The sequence below is a fragment of the Bacillus rossius genome, chromosome 1 (genome assembly GCF_032445375.1).
Source record: "Bacillus rossius redtenbacheri isolate Brsri chromosome 1, Brsri_v3, whole genome shotgun sequence".
In the NCBI taxonomy this organism is placed as follows: domain Eukaryota; kingdom Metazoa; phylum Arthropoda; class Insecta; order Phasmatodea; family Bacillidae; genus Bacillus; species Bacillus rossius.
This window is the reverse complement of record NC_086330.1, coordinates 240,644,673-240,662,965: the sequence shown is the minus strand read 5'-3', so window position 1 is coordinate 240,662,965 and position 18,293 is coordinate 240,644,673. Positions and strand designations below refer to the sequence as shown.

The 18,293-nt window shown below is 35.5% G+C and overlaps 1 protein-coding gene across 1 annotated transcript in view; it reads right to left on the bottom strand.

The window, feature by feature from the left end:
* Positions 1-17,412, bottom strand: part of LOC134527410 (transferrin) — an 82,537-nt gene extending 65,125 nt beyond the window's left edge. The window contains exons 1-2 of the mRNA XM_063360074.1: positions 17,323-17,412; positions 1,637-1,730 (exon numbers count right to left, since the gene is read on the bottom strand). Coding sequence (XP_063216144.1) covers positions 1,637-1,730; positions 17,323-17,407 — 179 coding nt within the window. The 5' untranslated portion in view covers positions 17,408-17,412. The remainder of the gene's footprint in view (positions 1-1,636; positions 1,731-17,322) is intronic.
* Positions 17,413-18,293: the final 881 nt, after the last annotated feature.

Genomic DNA, 18,293 nt, shown 5'->3' with positions numbered 1-18,293 from the left:
TTTACTAAAGTTGTATTAGAGAATTTAATTTGGCCATCCCCTGATCCACATTCTTGATCCGCCCTTGGTCCTAGCAGTATTTGTTGCTTTGCAAATTCTCGCGAGAAAAACCTTTCGGTTCCTAGCGAAACAACTATTCGTACAGACCTAGAATCCCATGTGTTTTTAATCGTCAACACATACGAAAGTTCCTGGAAAAAAGTCTATTTCTTTAGCCCCGAGGAACCACTTAATATGTTTTTCGTTCACTCCATAGGTCGTGTCGTTATTCGGACTTGTGAAAGATCTCAGATATGGCTGGACAATTTCATTTACTTAATCTCCACGTTTCTGTATTTGTTTTTGTGTATAAATAGATAATCTTAATGCCCTTTAATTCTTTAGCTGATTCATAGTTCCTCTTCTTTGGAGTTAGCACATCGTCATTAACTTATGTCCACTGTCATGAACAGTTCTTCCTTCTTTCAATGTTCGTCAAGATGACTAGTGATGTTTTCAATATCTCTTCATTTTCTATTTCAGGCTCTTCTAGCATTAGATATATTGAAGGGACAGAATGTAGAGCACAATGAAGGTCACTGGCTAAGTTCGACATTATACTGGTTAAAAAAGGTATCATGTTTGCCTTTTACACTTTTAATTCGTCTGTTGAAACTTTATCGATTTCTTCATAACACGAACCAAAAACATTCTTCCTGTGTTTAGCAAGATCTGTTTTCGTTGCTAAGAGAGCTAGTGAAGCATTCAAACTAATTTGAAAGGCCCTCAAATCGTCACGTCCTTGTGCAGTAACAACTTGTCACGAATGCTAGAACCCGAGGCCCCCACACATTGGTCAATGGCAACCAGGTACTGTAAGTTTTTCGCGAATTATACATTTTTATCAAGTAGCGAAATATATTTACTGATTTCTGTGTCATGAGCTTTGAAAACAGTATGCACTTTGTTTTCGGTACTTGGGGTGTTACTGCTACAATTAAATTTCCAAAATTCTAAGACTCGTGTTTGATGATAAACTGATCGAACCCTTGTTATTTCCTGCCAGTCCTTGACTATAACAAGGAAACTATGTTTGTATTTCTAGCACAATGAGCACACATGGTTTAATTCCAGACATGTCAAGTCCATGTTTACATGATCGTCATAAGCATGATGTAAATAAATTTCGTCCAAAGGAAACAACATTAAGATGTTGGCTTTGCCATGCAGCAAATATTGTGGTATTCTGCTGTACCCCTGACACAGGTAAACAGAGTTTACTTTTGCATGTCTTTCCATGGAAAAGTATACCGAAATTATACATAGCTTCTCACACATGATGTCGTCAAAAAGAAAAAACAAGGAATTTTGTCTGGCTTCCCTATGAGTCACCACATATGCAATATTATAAAATGAAAAATTCTGTAGACCTAAGGGAAGCAGCCAGGCCTAGGCTAGGCCCGACTCCGAGGACTGAGGTGCTGCGGGGAGTATCCAACCGTAGGCTAGGCCCACCTCCAAAGACTGAGCTGCTACGGGGAAGAGCCAGACCTATACTAGGTCCACCCCCGAGGACTGAGGTGCTGCAGGGAGGAGCCAGGTCTGTGCTAGGCCCACCCCTGAGGCATGATGTGTCGCGGGGCGGAGCGCGACTCACCTGTCCCTGGCGGACACGCAGGAGAACCGCAGCGCGCCCAGGGACGCCATACTGTTGCACGCCTCCAGCCGCTCCTCCGGCACGCAGATCTTGTCTGCAACACAGGCGCGGGCTAGGTCAGACCACAGCAGTGTGCCCAGCACAACACAGTCTTTTGCAAACACACATGTCAAAGAAAAAACTATGGATTCAAGGGATATGGATTCAACTCCTTTCCCTTTTTCTTTCCATTATCATCTTGGGCATTCAGGTGTAAGGAATGTCCTGTGTTCAGCCTTCATGGAACTATTTGGTGGAGTAACTTTTGACATTATATGCATAGAAGGACGATGACAGTGCTTTATCTCAAGCTAGGAAAGCTCTATCTCTCTCTCTCTCTGTCTCTCTCTGCCATGGTTAACCCTTCATGGCTCAGGTACCGGAAAGAAAGATCTGTATGCATGCACCAGTCGAGGTTGAAAGACTAAAATTTGTTAAAAACTTATGCCAATGAGGACACAGCTGGAGCGATTTTGAGGTTATAAAATCTCACATAACTTTGTCTAGTTATTTTTTAGAAATATTTTACTGTTTTTTTACAGTTACATTTAAATATGTTTGAGGTAGTATTAATGCTATTACTAAACATTCAGCAGATTTAACAAAAACCTGTTATTCCTTGGTTTTGTTTTCATTAGCTGAATTTGACAAAAGTGTTGCCTCGTGCACATAAGAGCTAAATCGGCCTATGATTATGAAACAAAATCTTTCAGTCAAATTCTTTCATATTTAATTAATTTCTGTTTTATGTTAGATTATCTAATGACTTTCCCATAATTATAGATAAAAACAATCAATAAATTATTTAGTTTATAATGTGCACTTTTAAAGAGTTTAAATGGCTTGATGTGATACCTATTTATAAATCACTTTTTGTTTAAACTTTGGAAGGAAATATTAACAGTTTTCTACACCAGGCAAAACATTGCGCAGAGAGGCGAATTTGTCACGCAAAAAATAACCAAACATAGTTTTTGTCATAAAAAGTATGTGTTTTACTTAACATTTACATTGGTATATTTGGGTTGTAATGGGGAAAATATTTTGGATTGTTAGGTATGGTTGGGGTAAAATTGTTTATTGTGTTCCGTATCACAAAACTACCAGGCACAACACAAATAGGAAATAAAAGTTTGCTTGTACCGATTGTGAATGTTTTTTCCGAGGATTGTTAGGGGGGGGGGGGGGGGCAGGGGAAGAAGGACAGAAGAAGCGGATGCTGAGAGTTACAATAAGCTGAATTGGTACATATTAAGGAAATTAGAGTCAATTATTACATTTATGACGTCACAACCTTGTGTAAAATAAGAGAAAAAAATAACAAAAAAGTACAGTAAGAAACGACATAATCATTGGACTGGAATTTGCTGTTAATAAGCATACCTACTTTTCTGTAAAATTAGTGGTCTTATTGAACGGACTGAATGCATTGATTTATAAGTTAGGCTTACGTTATGTTGCAATTTAGCATTATATGACCACTGAAGAGTATGCCTGAGAGAGGAAAGAGATGTGTGGTCTAGCGCTCGAGGCACTGCTAGTTTACACTAGCAATTAATAACCTGAAGTTGTATGTGCATGTGCTAATCGATTCACGATTCACAATAAAACATTTAATAATATAATATTTCAAAAAGGCACATGCACTTTTAAATTTTCTTTTACATTAATTAAAATAAATTTAAAATTTTTGGTATGCATATATTAATTTAGAACTAGCCAAGTAGTGTACTAAGAAACACATGCTGTATTCAACCTTATACATAGCAAAAGTTACGACTTGTATAAAATTGACAATGATCAAAAGGTATACGTAATTATACATGTTTTTTTTTACAGTAAGTGACATAATTATCCCTGGAAGCCTCTCTTCTCGCGTCAATGGAGAATCGCCAGATAGTTTTTGGAAATACAGTAAGAAGGGATGGTGTATCATGGAAGGAAAGGTTGTTGACAGAAGACCACGAGGAAGACGTCGAGGAGGTGCATTGATCGAGTCAAGCACACCACCGGCACGGCTCTTCAACAGGTACGAACTAAAAACCATTAAAATGGCGACCTTTAATCCAGAATTTAGCGTGATGTCGTATGGGGTCATGATACCCAACAGTGAGTTACGTGACTTAAAATAATTTTTCATAAAAAAATCACAGAATATTATATCCATAAATAAGTTACAGCTAGCTGGCGTGCCCCTCATTCCCATATTCTATATTGCTATTCTGACGGCTTTTGTTTGTCTCGCGGCGAATAACAAGTGGGCGCACATTTCTCTCAATCCACAGCAGAAGGCACTCACAATGAGCTACTAGTTGTAACCTCGGTGGCGGCCCAAGTCCCGCGCGCGGGATTGGGAAACCGGTCACATTTCGCCCGGCAGCGGCTCTCTGATCCCAGGTGGCTACGCATGCCTGTGGAGTTGGGAGGGGCTCCTGGGACAGACTCTTTAGTGAAGAACGATACCACATCTAAGCTGAACAGGAGATCTGCTGGTTCGAGAGATAGTTTTTTTGAGAATCAAAATCAAATGTGCAGAATTTCCAACATAAGAGACTGAAGTGGGTACTAAAGAAAAAAATGCATCTTCCTAACAATACCTTCATTCCTTACATCAAAGTAATTTCAGACCAAGTGGCCAGAATTCTCAAGAAGCACAAAATACATACAATGCTCAAACCTATTAACAAGATTGAGGGGTCCCTGGCATCAGTGAAAGATAAAACTCCAGCCAAAAATATAATCGGTGTGCACAAGATCCCATGTTCATGTGACAAAGTATACATTGGAAAAATTGGCAGGAAAATAATGACAATGGTTAAAGAACATATCAACGAATATAAACATTAAAACCTACTATCAGCTACACCAGAACACTCCTGGGAAACTATACACAGCATTGAAATCGACCAATTCCCCATCATAGCTACCATCCCACAATACAAGTAATGATACGTTTGAGAATAAGTAGCATTATTAAATCACTCATGAAACAGAATTAGAGAAGATGGATAAAAATTAAGCAAATATGTGAACCACTCTCAATCTGCATACGTACTAAGCTGACATTTCCTGTTACCACGTGTTAACACGTTATGTCAGAAAGCTAGCGTTTGGTGTTAAAATGTCATGTAAGATACCAGTAATGTTCACATTGTTCTGATGTTTTCTTGTGTCGAAGAGAAAGAATGTGCTGCAGCAGTAGTACGTGGAATGTTAGCTTTTCCCAGGGAAAGAGAGTGGGTACAGCCTATAAATGAAAAATGCATTTCCAATTTCCTTACCGATTTTATCTCAAGTTTCACCCCTTGTCACTTGGTTTCTGTAGTCCTTGCTTCAAATGTCGTACAAAATCTCGTAAGTACGCACTATTTCGTTCACTTGTTCCTCTATCTCTAGTCCCGTCTGATGCACAACACATGTGACGAAAATATTTAAGTCCAGAACTTTGCCTGATGCGTGTTGCGATATGCTATGGCGCGCTCGGCAAATGTAAGCATACACATGTGTAAATATTGATGTATTAATACTGTAACACATGTTAACACTTTTAACAAGAAACGTCAGCGCAGTTTGCATGCAGCTTCAGAAATCATTAAAACCTAGCTCTGCAGCCAACAAAAGACAGATCTCCTCTGATTGGCCAAACAGCCTAGCCAACCAGAAGAGAAGAAGCCACTGATTGGCCAGCACCCCCAGCCAATCACAGAAGCCCAGCTACGATTGTCCAAACCAACAGGCCAACCAGAAGAAAGAAAGGCTCTGATTGGCCCACAGTTGCAACTAATCGGTAAACACTCCCCTCTCAGGCGAGCGTATTAAAAGGCAGGGGAATTTGCAATAAATGGCTACTGCAACGCTGACCGAAACGTCTGTAATATTTTTGCCCCCGACGCGGCTACAACCCAGAAGCCAAGCAAAACTAGACAATGGCCACAAAAGCCTGTGATCTTTATTCATAATTCTGTCAAATACAAAATATGTATTTCCGTCTAAATATTCAGCTACAGAACCGTGGGGGACGTGAGGGCGAAGCCCTCAACGAGCGTAAGCGTAATTGTGGTGCCATGACGTTACGTCGTAACTCCATATGTTATAACTTAGATTTAGTTTATATTTTTCAACATTTCTTAATGTTTTTTTCATTAATTTCGAAACATATTTTAAAATACAATTCTGCAAGATTTAGGCGGTTGGACATGTAATGTGCCTGCCCAATGTGATATATATATATATATATATACATTAATAATATATATATACATATATCTGGTATATATATTCTCAATTAACAGATGGCTACTGTATTCAAACGTGGTAAGAATATATTGTATAAAAGGAGAAAAAAAATTGTTAATTGACGTTTTAAGGTATATGTGTCAGATAAAACTGGCAATGCGTTTTAAAATCAGAATAAGTTAAATTTTTGAAGACTTTTTTTAGACTTTTAATACTTACGGGTCAGCTATAACTATCGAATTGGGGACGCTTACGACAGTTGTACGAGCCAAAATTGATGACTCTATCGGACCAAGAATTGACTGAACAAATTTATTTCCCGCTTCTTCGTTCATGTTAATAAACACACACACACACAGGCGGAGTCTGAATCTGACCGACTAGCTTCGGCTGCAGATTCATCACGAAAAAATAAGTTGAGAAAACATATGCGACTATTTGTATAAAGTGTTTCCCGAGGCTGCTATACGTTTTAAATGATCGAGAAAGTATTAAAGTTGGAACAAACTGAGGGTTGGCATTATAATTAATTTAATTTAATTCTACAACAATCGCGATTTTTGATGCTGTCTTTAAATTATTTAATTAGAACAGTTGGAAGTAACAACATTATTTAAAAATTTATTTTTGTGACGTGTTACTACCCCCATTACATCAGTTAGAGTCAATTTCTTATATCAAGGGAAGGTTTTGTGGTTTTTTTCACATAATGTTTCAATTATTTTCTACCTTTAACGGACAGCTGCAGTCTTAAACTCGGCAGACATTTCTACATTAAAGAGTTCTAAAAATTTTGCTATCGTGACTTTTTGTCGTATCTCCACTGGTTTTACCTGATACTGTATTAGAAACACAGATTTTGTACAAATTTACATATTTTAAATGTATTTATATATACTTAAATAGCAGCTATAACCATCAAATTTATTAGCTTGTATGCCGTTCAGTATGCAATTATTCCTGATAAATTTAGTAAAAAATTACTTTTATAAAATATATATATACTAAAACAAATGTCAAATTTTTTTTACACTTAATGAAAATCTAAAATGTTATAACTTGTGAGTTCTATATAAATTTAAACATCTAAAATTTTTATCTTTTAATATTTTGTCGTATCTCTATAGTTTATACCAAAAACTGAGATGTAAAATTATTTTTAGTACCTACACATTTTTACATATACGTTTATAATTTTTCATTCGTATTGGACATATGTAACCATTAAAATTAGCACGCTTATGTAGGTTGTATGTGCTCATCACCGAGTAAGATTTGAAGGCGATGTCTTTTCGATGCATTTCTCCCTTAAAGATAAGTATTTATAGGACGATGCCATCTACAAATGGAAACAAGAGAGGAAATATTTCCTAGGGGGTATTTAGTGGCAAAGCTGCTAATTCAGCACAAAGCTTCTCTACGTAAAGCATGATGCTGTATTTTTTGAGGGGAAAGGTAAGCAGATGTACCAATGGGAATGTAATCGCGGATGGCGTAATCCCTCTGTAGGAAGTTTAAAGGTGAAGCCTTTATCCTGCTTGTTTTGAGGGCGAAGCGAGTTCACTCGATACTCCCCGTGCTCACACAGTCGAACAGTCGAACAGTCGAACAGTCGAACAGTGATGTAACAACAGTGGCTCCCGCGCCGTGAGACCGGCTGCCGCCCAGCAGACGAGGTCGAGTCCTCGCCGGCCGTCGATCTGGCCGCGGTCCAAGCCTCGCGCCTCGCATCTCTGCGCATGCGCGGCGAGTGTCGGCCATCGCCGTGACGTCACACACGAGCTCGTTGGCAAGTCTGGACGTGCCTTCAAATGCATGGTTCCTACACGAAAAGTGTTACGAATTCATTATGTACGAGTTTTTCAAACTATAATATATATATTTATTTTTTTAAATAAATATGGCTACAAATAAATAAGAAATTAGGACACTAGTCAAACGGAAATATCAGTAGATTCAGGCTATGACGTAGTTACTACAGCATCACCATTTGTCACGCCCTAAAATATTGTGAAAATTATGCTTGACGACGTCTGATGATTGTAAGTATGAAATTGAACCTCTTTCGTTAAACACAGTTACATATAATAATGCAGTCTTTTAAAACTATATCTGCAATGAAAACACTACACTTGGGCTGATGTTTTGGGCGTCTAACCAACATGGCACAGGCCACGAGCTGTGTTATCGTGTATTCATGCCGACATCGCTGAGTTAAACCACGTTCAACCTATTCATTGACTACGGCACGAGACGATTTTAATGAATATTTGAAGGAAATAAATGTTAAAATAAGCCCCGCCAAATCCAAACACTTAAGTTAATCGACAGGCAATTTAGGTGAAACGTTAGGATATTTGATAATACTTTTTTGGCGGTTTCAAGTTAGTTATGAGAAAGTTTAAGTATTATTATTATGCTTCCTAGGATCACCCGTGATATAAAACAACTCGGACTTAATAATTGTATTCATTTTTTATGGTAAATAAGATAATTGGCCTACCAAATTATCTCTGTGAAATCAAATACGCTGCAAAATTCGTTCGAAAAAAAAAGGCAAGTTATTTACTCCCGAAAATCCACAAATGGTAGAACGACTGCAGCGCACTCTTATGTTGCACATGTAAAGAACCAAACGAAATTTTACAATCAGCAACACAAAGGATGAAATCTAGTTGAATTCACGAATGTGTGTTGTGCTGAAACATGACTGTCCTACACACAGAAAGTGTTTTGTTTTATTTAAATAACATTTTTAATTATTATTATTATTTATTGACATTTTATGTTTTTGTTCTATGGTCATGTCTTTGGACGTATCTGCAACTACCATTCTCTATGGTGTAATCTAAGTGACGCCGAAGCTCAATTAACAAGACCCCTCTAGGGAACAATGGACTTAAAACGGCAAATTGAACTTTTTATTTATAATTTATAAAACAGAATTTCCATTGTTGGAAAATCCTATTTTAAATTTAAGGCATTTTGATGTATTAATTTGTTTTGTTAATTGTCTGTGAGTGATTTTGAACGTGTAATTAAGTCGACAATCTGAGTGTTTCAGCCAATCAGCGACGGTGTTGCTTAAGATAAGCGTCACTACAGAATTAACGGTAACGAGTCTTGAATTAACGGCGATGATGGCTGCATAGGCCGGGTTTAAATCCCCTTAAAAATCAACGAAGATAAAAAGCTGGGTAGATCATCCTACAACCAGGATGTTTGAAACGTCGTCTAAGCCTAAAGTATATGTTATTTAATTAGGGCACGTCATAACTGACGTGTATTGAGGAGTGTTTTACCGTGAGTAACCAGCGACTCATGATGCCATGCTAATTTAACTGTTCTTTACCTACATACATCGTAATTTTGCCGACGAACTTTTAAATATTACGTTTCATTGTTGAGCTAGTCCAAGATCATATTGAGATAAACATTTTATTAAAACAATCACGCATCCTGTTTTCCACACTTGACTTTGTTCAAACACCCAGAGGTGAACTGAGACAGATGTCTCGAGATGCTCTACCGCAATTATTTAATGAGTTCAGCCGTGGAATATAAAAATCAACTTTTATAACGAACATTTTAAATAAACATTATTTTCTCACGCAAATAATTTATTATAAATTGAGATTTTCAACAGACATTATTATTTTGAACCATACGAACTTTTGTTTCATGCTACCATGTGTGCAACCTAACTCCTGTAATTTTATCAAATATGAATGACATACCACTGGATCGACTAGAAACTAAAACATACTTTTATTTGATTAAAGAATGTTTATATTAATCATATGTTTCCATGTTGTCATTTTACAGTGTATGTGTATGTGTCCTTCATGATTCCAATTGGTTTGTTGTCTATTCTCATGCCTTGTGAAGGTTTTTATAGTGTGAGAATATTTAATATTTCCCTTGTGTATCATACTACATGAGCCTTAAACTATTAAGGAATTTAAGTAGTGCATAAGGGTGGCGCCCATATATGAATCTTGTAAATTAATTAAAGAATCTATTTATTTTACAGAGCCATAAACATCCATAGATAATTATTTATTATTTAAACTTTAATATCTAAATGACAACCATATGTTGTTTCTACATAACAATACCACACACTATCTGTGTATTTGTGTGTATATATATATAACGAGCACACCACAGAAAAGAGGCTACCACTACGTGGAGCCCAAATCACACTGAATTCTGTCACCTATCTAGTACAGTGTTGAATGAAACATCAACACAACAACAGAATTGACTTGTGACTTTCTCGGCAAGGAAAGCAGTAGACGAGGGAGTATTTATACTGGACAGTGTTTATTTAGGAGCGCTCTCTCTTGTTTACAGTTCAGAGGGCGACTGAGCCATAGCTCTCCCTGCAGGCCTTGAACTTTTGCCACGACCAGACGTAGCTCAACGACGAAACTGCCAGGGCGAGAGGTCAGGCTTTTAAATTTTTAAATTGGTCATCTTACGAAGCTTAATTGTTCATCATACTCTGCTGTATGCTAAAGTCATTCTGATTCATTCCGTACAAGATCGTTATATAATTTGAAATGCCGATGATAAAACTGGTGGTAATTGTAAAACAAAACCACACAAGTATAAAGATTTTTGAATACATTTCTGAAACATTTTATTTTATGTAAAATTCGTGAAGTATTATATGAAATTATTTTTCGATACGAAAATGGTTATTACAGGGAAAATTAATTTCAATTTTATACTGAATATGTTTATTATAATAAAATAAACATTCTTTAAAAAGTTGGAATATTGAACATTTGATACTAACAGACTTTTGTAAAAAAAATAACGACATAGAAGTCATGCAGTGAACAAATAAGTACATGCAGTATATGGGGTAAACAAAGTAGTTTTGTTAGGAATTGAGTTTGATTAGTACAATATTCCGCCTGAAATGAAACGAGAAATAATTAATACTAAATATTTCGATGTGTGTAATATACCATTGTAAGGTGTGTTAGTGTGTCAGTTTATTTTGTTAGCGATGGGAACCATGTTTTCTTACCAAGGAAAGTCAAAAGATGGCTAAGGTGAAAATATAATTGAACGTGTTGTTTGCTTTTTATGTTATGTGACGATGTGAGTGTAGCGAAACAAAAATAACAGCAATAATCTAACATCTGTCAAGGAAGTCACAACAGTGTGTGAAAAAAACAGTCATTCACTCTAGTATAGGTTCTCATGATCGATTTCAAATAAGTCTGTAATATGTCTACAACTATCAAAAGGTTAAATATAAGTAGGAGAAGTTAACTAAGAATAAATTATTTTCCTTTCGTTTCGCATTTGACTTTGCTGAGTTTAAGTTTAAAATTATGATACAATTTGGCCTGTTGACTGTTTTTAAGCCTTAGTTTTTAATATTAAACGGTGTATTGCTACTAATAACTGTACTACACCAAACTTCAGGGATCAACCTTAGTTTAGACTTAGGCTCACCTACAAGGACATTCACAAAACTAGGTCTCTTCTTATTTCAAAATATTTGAAGCAATTTCAAGTTAACCGGAAACATACATTCAATTATTTGCTTGTTGAGCAGCAATACTCAATAGTTTTCTATAACTGGCTAACAAGTTACACAGACTAAACAAATCAACTCTTCAAACGCAGTGATATGTTACCCATCGCTATTCGTTATCAGTAAATTCAGCCACACGATTTAGATTGCTCTGATCAAATATCATTAATTTTTTTAAATATTATATTTATATAATAGATTTATGTAAATGTGTGAATTTATGAAAAATCTACTACAAAAACAAGGCCTTATAGAGTACTTTAATAACAATATTACCTTTCTCATTTTAAATTGTTATGTACAAATTAAGAAAAATAATTGATTTGAGGTTTAGCACGTACTTAAGTTCTGTAATAAATACAAGTTACCATTTTATCTGAAATAAGAACAAGTATCATGTAAAGGTATATCTTCAGTATTTGATCTTTGTGATAACGTGCAGTATGTAATTTTTTTTTGTAATGTACTGTTTCCAAACGTATAAAATCATGTTCACCATAACTTCATTAGCTTGCTCTATTTTGTTTTCGGCCATGAATTAAAAGATTTAGATGTGTTAAATCCCAATTTCTACAAAACGTATCTTCGCTTTATTAAAGACTCTGTTTTAGCGTTCAAATAAAAAAGTGAAACAAAACAAGAATAAATACGTAAACGCACACTGGCTTTCAATAAATAGCAAACATACATCTCTGAAGTTTCCCGAATTATAAACCTACAAAATATAATTAATTTTAACTTTAACAAAGTAAAATTAAATTAAAAATAAGTTTACAATAAATGAAATACGGTAATATTGACTAAGCGGCTGTACTACTGCAGCCTCAAGGGCGATAAGTAAGAGGCGACGTTGCCGGAGGGCTACTGAAGAAGGTAGGTGTAGTTGTTGGACGTGTGTTCGTCCCCGCCGGTCCACCGGCCGCAAAGAACTAAAAACCACTAAAAGGCGCACTTATCAAGCTATTAAATGGCCTTATGTTTTACGTCACAGTTAGTTACGCAAGAAAGGTATCTTCGTGATCACAGTGGGTAGCCTACCACGTTGCTACCGACTCGGTGCTCTCAAGTTGGGTCATGCTGGGTCGTCGGTCACCTCTCACCGTCCTTAATCAGTTCCACTTCTACGAGACAATCCTCAGAGAGTTCGTTCACTGCACTCTGCAGAAAATCGTTTTACATATAAAAAATTTAGTGATTTTACATTATGGTCGAGATATTTTAAAAATCTAGTACAGTTGGTCTACATTTCCACAGATGGTATTAGAAAAACATATTGTGCCACAAACGTCGGTAAAAATACATTTTTGTTCAATTTGTATTACAGTAACTGAGTTAAATTACACGTTTGTATGTGTAGATTAAATTACACATACATCAAGTGTCAAAATAATCAATGTCCGGTTTTATCCAGTAGACTGTACTTGTAGGTACATTCATACGTCATTGTAAATATGCAAAAATATTAAAAATATTTGCCAGAGTCAATTAACATGTGCAAAAGAAATGCAAAAAAATAATAAGATGTATTTTGCAATTTATAATAACATTAATTATTAATTGTAAGTATCCAAATTAGTCAAGTTGTTAAGTGGATAGACCAACAACCAAAAAGTTGTAAGTTGGATACTTCTCAATTCCACTCAGATTGCTATAAGTGTTTACTTAAACGATTAAAGGTAACAAAATTAAAATTGCCTGAAAGTATACATTGTTCATTAACAGCTACAAGCTAAAAATATTAAATATCTTTGTATGTAATATAAATTAACATGTATATTGTTATTGTAAATTTATTCAATGATGTAGTGCAATTAACTGACAGTTGTGGCAAAAATGCATATTCATATCTAAATTAACATCTCACAGAGTTAAAATTCAGAAACAACAATGACGTATTTACCTTATCATAGCAATGGTACTACACTTTTGATAGTATTTTTACTTGAACATAAGAGGAAATAATACCTCAACACGTGATGATGTAAAATAACACTAAGGTCGGTGGTTATTCGGCTGCTACATACATTTTCTGCAAAATTTCACAATATTTTTACAGTATTCATATTTAAAAATCGCTGATAATCTGCTTGTACTTCTAATTTTTAGAGACTTCCTACAAATATGTTTTTAGATTTGTTAGTGATTTTTTTTTTTGGAAACTAATAGCTATTAAGAAAAGGGCAAAATATTTTTGTTGATTCGTCATATTAATAATTCATTGCATTGTATTCAATGATAAACAAATTACGTTTCCATTGCGTGCAAACGGAAATAAAAATTCACGCAATATAATAAATTGCTTCTGAAATCTATGACCACGCTACTTCAAATCATGCCGTAATTAATTGGTGTCGTTAATTCAAAACCGCGTAAATCGAACAGCGTTAATTCGAGGGGCGGATGTACTAAATACTTAATTTTTTTTTGTTTTGGGGTGAGGGGGTGGACTCCCTTCCCCCTCACCCTTATTTACGCCCTTGATAAAACTGAAAAGTATTACTCATGTGTACTACAGTGACCCTCGGGAAGAAAACAACGCACATACTAGCCTGTCGCGCCGCCGACTTGTGTACATAGCCTGAGTCATTCCACTTCGGCTGGGTTCAAGTTCGACGAAATTATGCACACAAACCGAAGTACAATGTTCGACTATTCAACGAACTGACTTTATGCAGAAAAAGTTTAGTTTTGAGATGCATGTACGCTAAATCTCGCAGATTTCTTCGGTAATGATCGTCCACTGACTTTAGCTATCATCAATAAATATTTTAACTGTTAATTTTTTTATCAAATATAACAAAACACGTTATATATAACAAAAGTTTCTTAGTAAAATTTTGCTAACATGTGGCGTTTGGATGCTTAGAGAAAGAATAACAAACCATTATAACTAGCACTATCTTTACAAGCATAACGTACTAGAACGTTTATTTGGATAAAAATGTTTATCTGGCATTGTAAATAGGCGAGGCAATATCTTTTTTGGCTTTCTGATACGTTATTTTTCTAATATGATTTTTTTCCAATGAGATCAATAATTTAGAATGTCCCATACAATTATAGTTATTATAATTCGGTACCATGATATATTGTAAGGAAATTTGGAGTCTTATGATTTTGGTTATTTAACATCAGCTTATTACTATACTCCCTGGATGACACCAAGCCAACTTCATTTCTCCGCAAAAGCGTAACAGAGTCGTGTGTATCAGCCCAGAAGATCTTGAAGCAGCAATGTGCCAATGATGAAATGATACTGATTCGAGGATACCAAAAACAGTGTAGCTTAGAATGGTGGTAGGTAAATAACGTGAAGGAATAGTCAATACTATTATTTAAGGAAAATAAAAATTTCTCAAAAAGTTCCTAACTTCACAACTGACTTGAATGAAATTTTTGCGTGGATATAAATTAATAATACTATAAAGTTTTCGCCCAATAAATCCAATTTACCAACGCCTTCTCAACTTTATTAAAATAATAAGATAGCAAACTCTTACTGAATAAACAATTTTTGCCCTTCGATTTTATGGATATTTGATAAACCACATGCAATCATTTGCTGGTCACATTTTATTAAATGCTAATGTGTGTCAATTCCTATTTTTGACGATAGGCGAAAGAACCATAATCGAATCGCTTTGTTATTTATTTTACTGAAGAAATTGTAAAAATTAGTATGTTTGTATAGGTGTGGGCTCTACTTAATGTATATTTCTAAGTATCCCATTACACTATCCCCAAATTCATGGGCTTCTACAACTTCTCGTGTTTTAGATGTGACATGGGTGTCTTACTTCAACTATCCTATTTTGTATCAAGAATAACTGGTACAAGTTTGCACCCAATTTTGAAACTTATGATTTTTTGTATTATTAAATGTATAATGCCATATTTATATATTAGATTAACAAAAAATATTCCCCTGAGATATCTGTTTTAAATTCACACAGGTTTTTTTTTTTTTGGAAAAAATGGGGGGGGGGGAGAGTTTACAATTTGTATTATTAGAATAGTCATATCTGTTAATTTAGATTATAATTCAAATAATTATCAGTATTATAATTTAAATTATTATTATTAAAATTATATTAATACAAATAACTAAAGAATCATGTCAGTATTTTTATTTTTAGTTACCTATTGTGAAAGGGATAAAATAAATTATTGCAATTTTTATTAATAATAATGTTTCTTAAAAATAATTACATAAATATATGTTAGTGATTTCCAAAATTTTATTTAATGAGTGTGAAAACGAAAGGAAAGGTTTTTATTAAAAATATTATGTATCAACAGGAAAATTCCAAATTACTTATTGACTCACAGCTTAAACAACCGATTTAAAATTTTTAAATATAATGGCTAAAATTCTCATACAATTTAAACTTATTCTTAAATCCAATGTTTTAATTTTCACCTCCGAAGAGGTAGACATTATAATTTTTTTATAAAACCTACCACATCAATTAAGTGCTGTATAGTCACCCCTTTATTTTTTGCATTGAAAAGCTTCCAAAACGAGTGACTATAAATTTTATTTTCACTTAAACTTATAACTTAGCTACTGGAAACAAAAATTCGTATGTGGTGGACTTTATTTTGTTATGCAATGCATTTAATTTTTTTTTTTTTTTTTTTTTTTGCTTACGGATATGGCATGCGTTATAGGGTAATTATTTTACGTTTGCTTAGGTAAATTTTTCTAGACACTCTGAAGAACCCGATTGGCAAAGTAGTTCACGAAGACGCCGCACTTAGCGCTGCTACAAATAATTATAAAACTACCGCATTTATTATATCAAATTTTATAAAATTTACATGAAAAGATCTTAATGTCATTCTTATAGGATACAGAAGTAATAACTCTTCCGAGGAATCATTTTTAATTTTAAATAATTTTCTTAGAAGGATTTAAAATTTAACTCCCACAATCTGCTGGTTTCAGTAATTAAACCTCAAAACAAAAATGGCAAGTAAGACAGTTTCAAGAAAGTTTATATAACATTTGAACTTTTACTTAAAAACGATTGAAGTCAAAATTAAGTTGCCTCTTGAAAATCTTTAAAGAATTTCCTAACACCGGCACAGGTAATTAATTTGACAGAAAAATAGTGAGCTCTTTCCACAAGTTTGAAAAAGAATAAATCTTAAAAAATGTGGCAAGTGAAGGTATTTTCTCCGTGTCTTAAGCGTGCTGTAGTGTGTATTGGCGATAGGAACTGAACTGTAACCGCTAGTGTTGAGAGCTGAGTGGACAGCGGGCAGACGTGTGTCCAGACCGATGACTGTGTGGATCCTGCAGCGCGGAATGATAATGCACAGCAGGTGGTGAGAAGGTAAGCGAGTTAACTGCGGAGGTTTGCTTCTCCCAGACACACACTCGCCGTGCACCAAAGAGCCCTCTATTCATCTCGGAACACTCAAATTTGGAAGTGACAGAGAGCGCTCTTCCAAGTCATCGAGTGCAGTCGCAAGTGAGAGTGAAATGCGTGCTTGATGCCTATGTTCTCCCATTTTCACTGTGTTGTTTGCCCGTAACTGACTGAGTCGAGTGATCGAATTATATCAGGCATTAACTTTAATTATATGAAAGGTTAAGTATTGTGAGAACAGGTTTTAAATTAAAGAAATATTTTAAAAAATATTATTATAAAATATTTCTTTCTAAGGATTTCTTGTATGAAATTAAATTGCATTACTATCTTGAACACGTGTAGAAAAGTCAGAACGGTTTGTATTTTAGAGGTAACCACACACTAAGTGTACAGCGCGCGGGATGGACAACTGCAGCGCGTGAACGGCAAGGCTGGTGGAAGACGCTCGGTCGGAACAGCTCGGCGCGGGTACTCACAGACATACGTGGACGACCTCTGCACGGGCAGGGCGAGCGCTGGCAGCAGCACGCATGCGCACAACACGACCGCGCGGGCGACCATCGCGACTGCTTCTCTGCCGCCGCGCGCCCGCCTATATACCCGCGCGGGCAGACTGGCGGGGTCCGTCTCTCATTGGCTCTCATCTCTCTCGCCTCAACTCACTCAACCTTGAGCCATCGGCCCGGCAGTTTCACAGTCCTGCGCATCGCTTATTCCTTGCCTGCACCTAGCGCTTTGCAACGTGTCGACTTGTGAATGTCACTGTAGATCATCGTATGTCTGTTCATAATAAAAATTTAAGTATTTCGAAAGATATAGACATTATTTTAGAATTTCTTTCGACATCTCAAAAATAAATTCTTGCGAATGAAATCTCGCTGTCACGCCTGCGTCCATGGAAATGCCGATAGAAAATGTTTTTATTCAAACACATTCACGTCTGATATGGTGATTCGGTTGACATTTTTATTTATACAAATATTATATTATAAAATTTTATATTTCTTCATTGTTATCATGCACTGTTTGAAATGTGTTTAAATTTTCATAAAAAAATTAAAGTTAATGTAAAATAAAATAAAAAATATAAATACCAAATTCTGCATGACATTTTCGAGACTTATACTTCAAGACCGACACTTTTAGACGTATGTGTCTAACTTTCTCCAACGTGTGAAGGACGTCGGTCAACATAAAGTTCCGGATCCACTGACACGATACCTCTCTTTTGCGCCCAGCCCCTGAGTGAGGGGCACATAACACCCTGGCCTGTCCAAGAAGCAGCCAATCTTTTGACGAAATTTCCACGCCTATATGTGCTCTCAAAGGTTTTATTATTTTTTTGGCCACTAAACTGAAGTAATTTAGGATCATTAGCAACTCAGTATAAATCTACTTTCTTTTGGATTCCAGTTAACGTCTTGTCGATACAGCGAGGTCTTCAAAA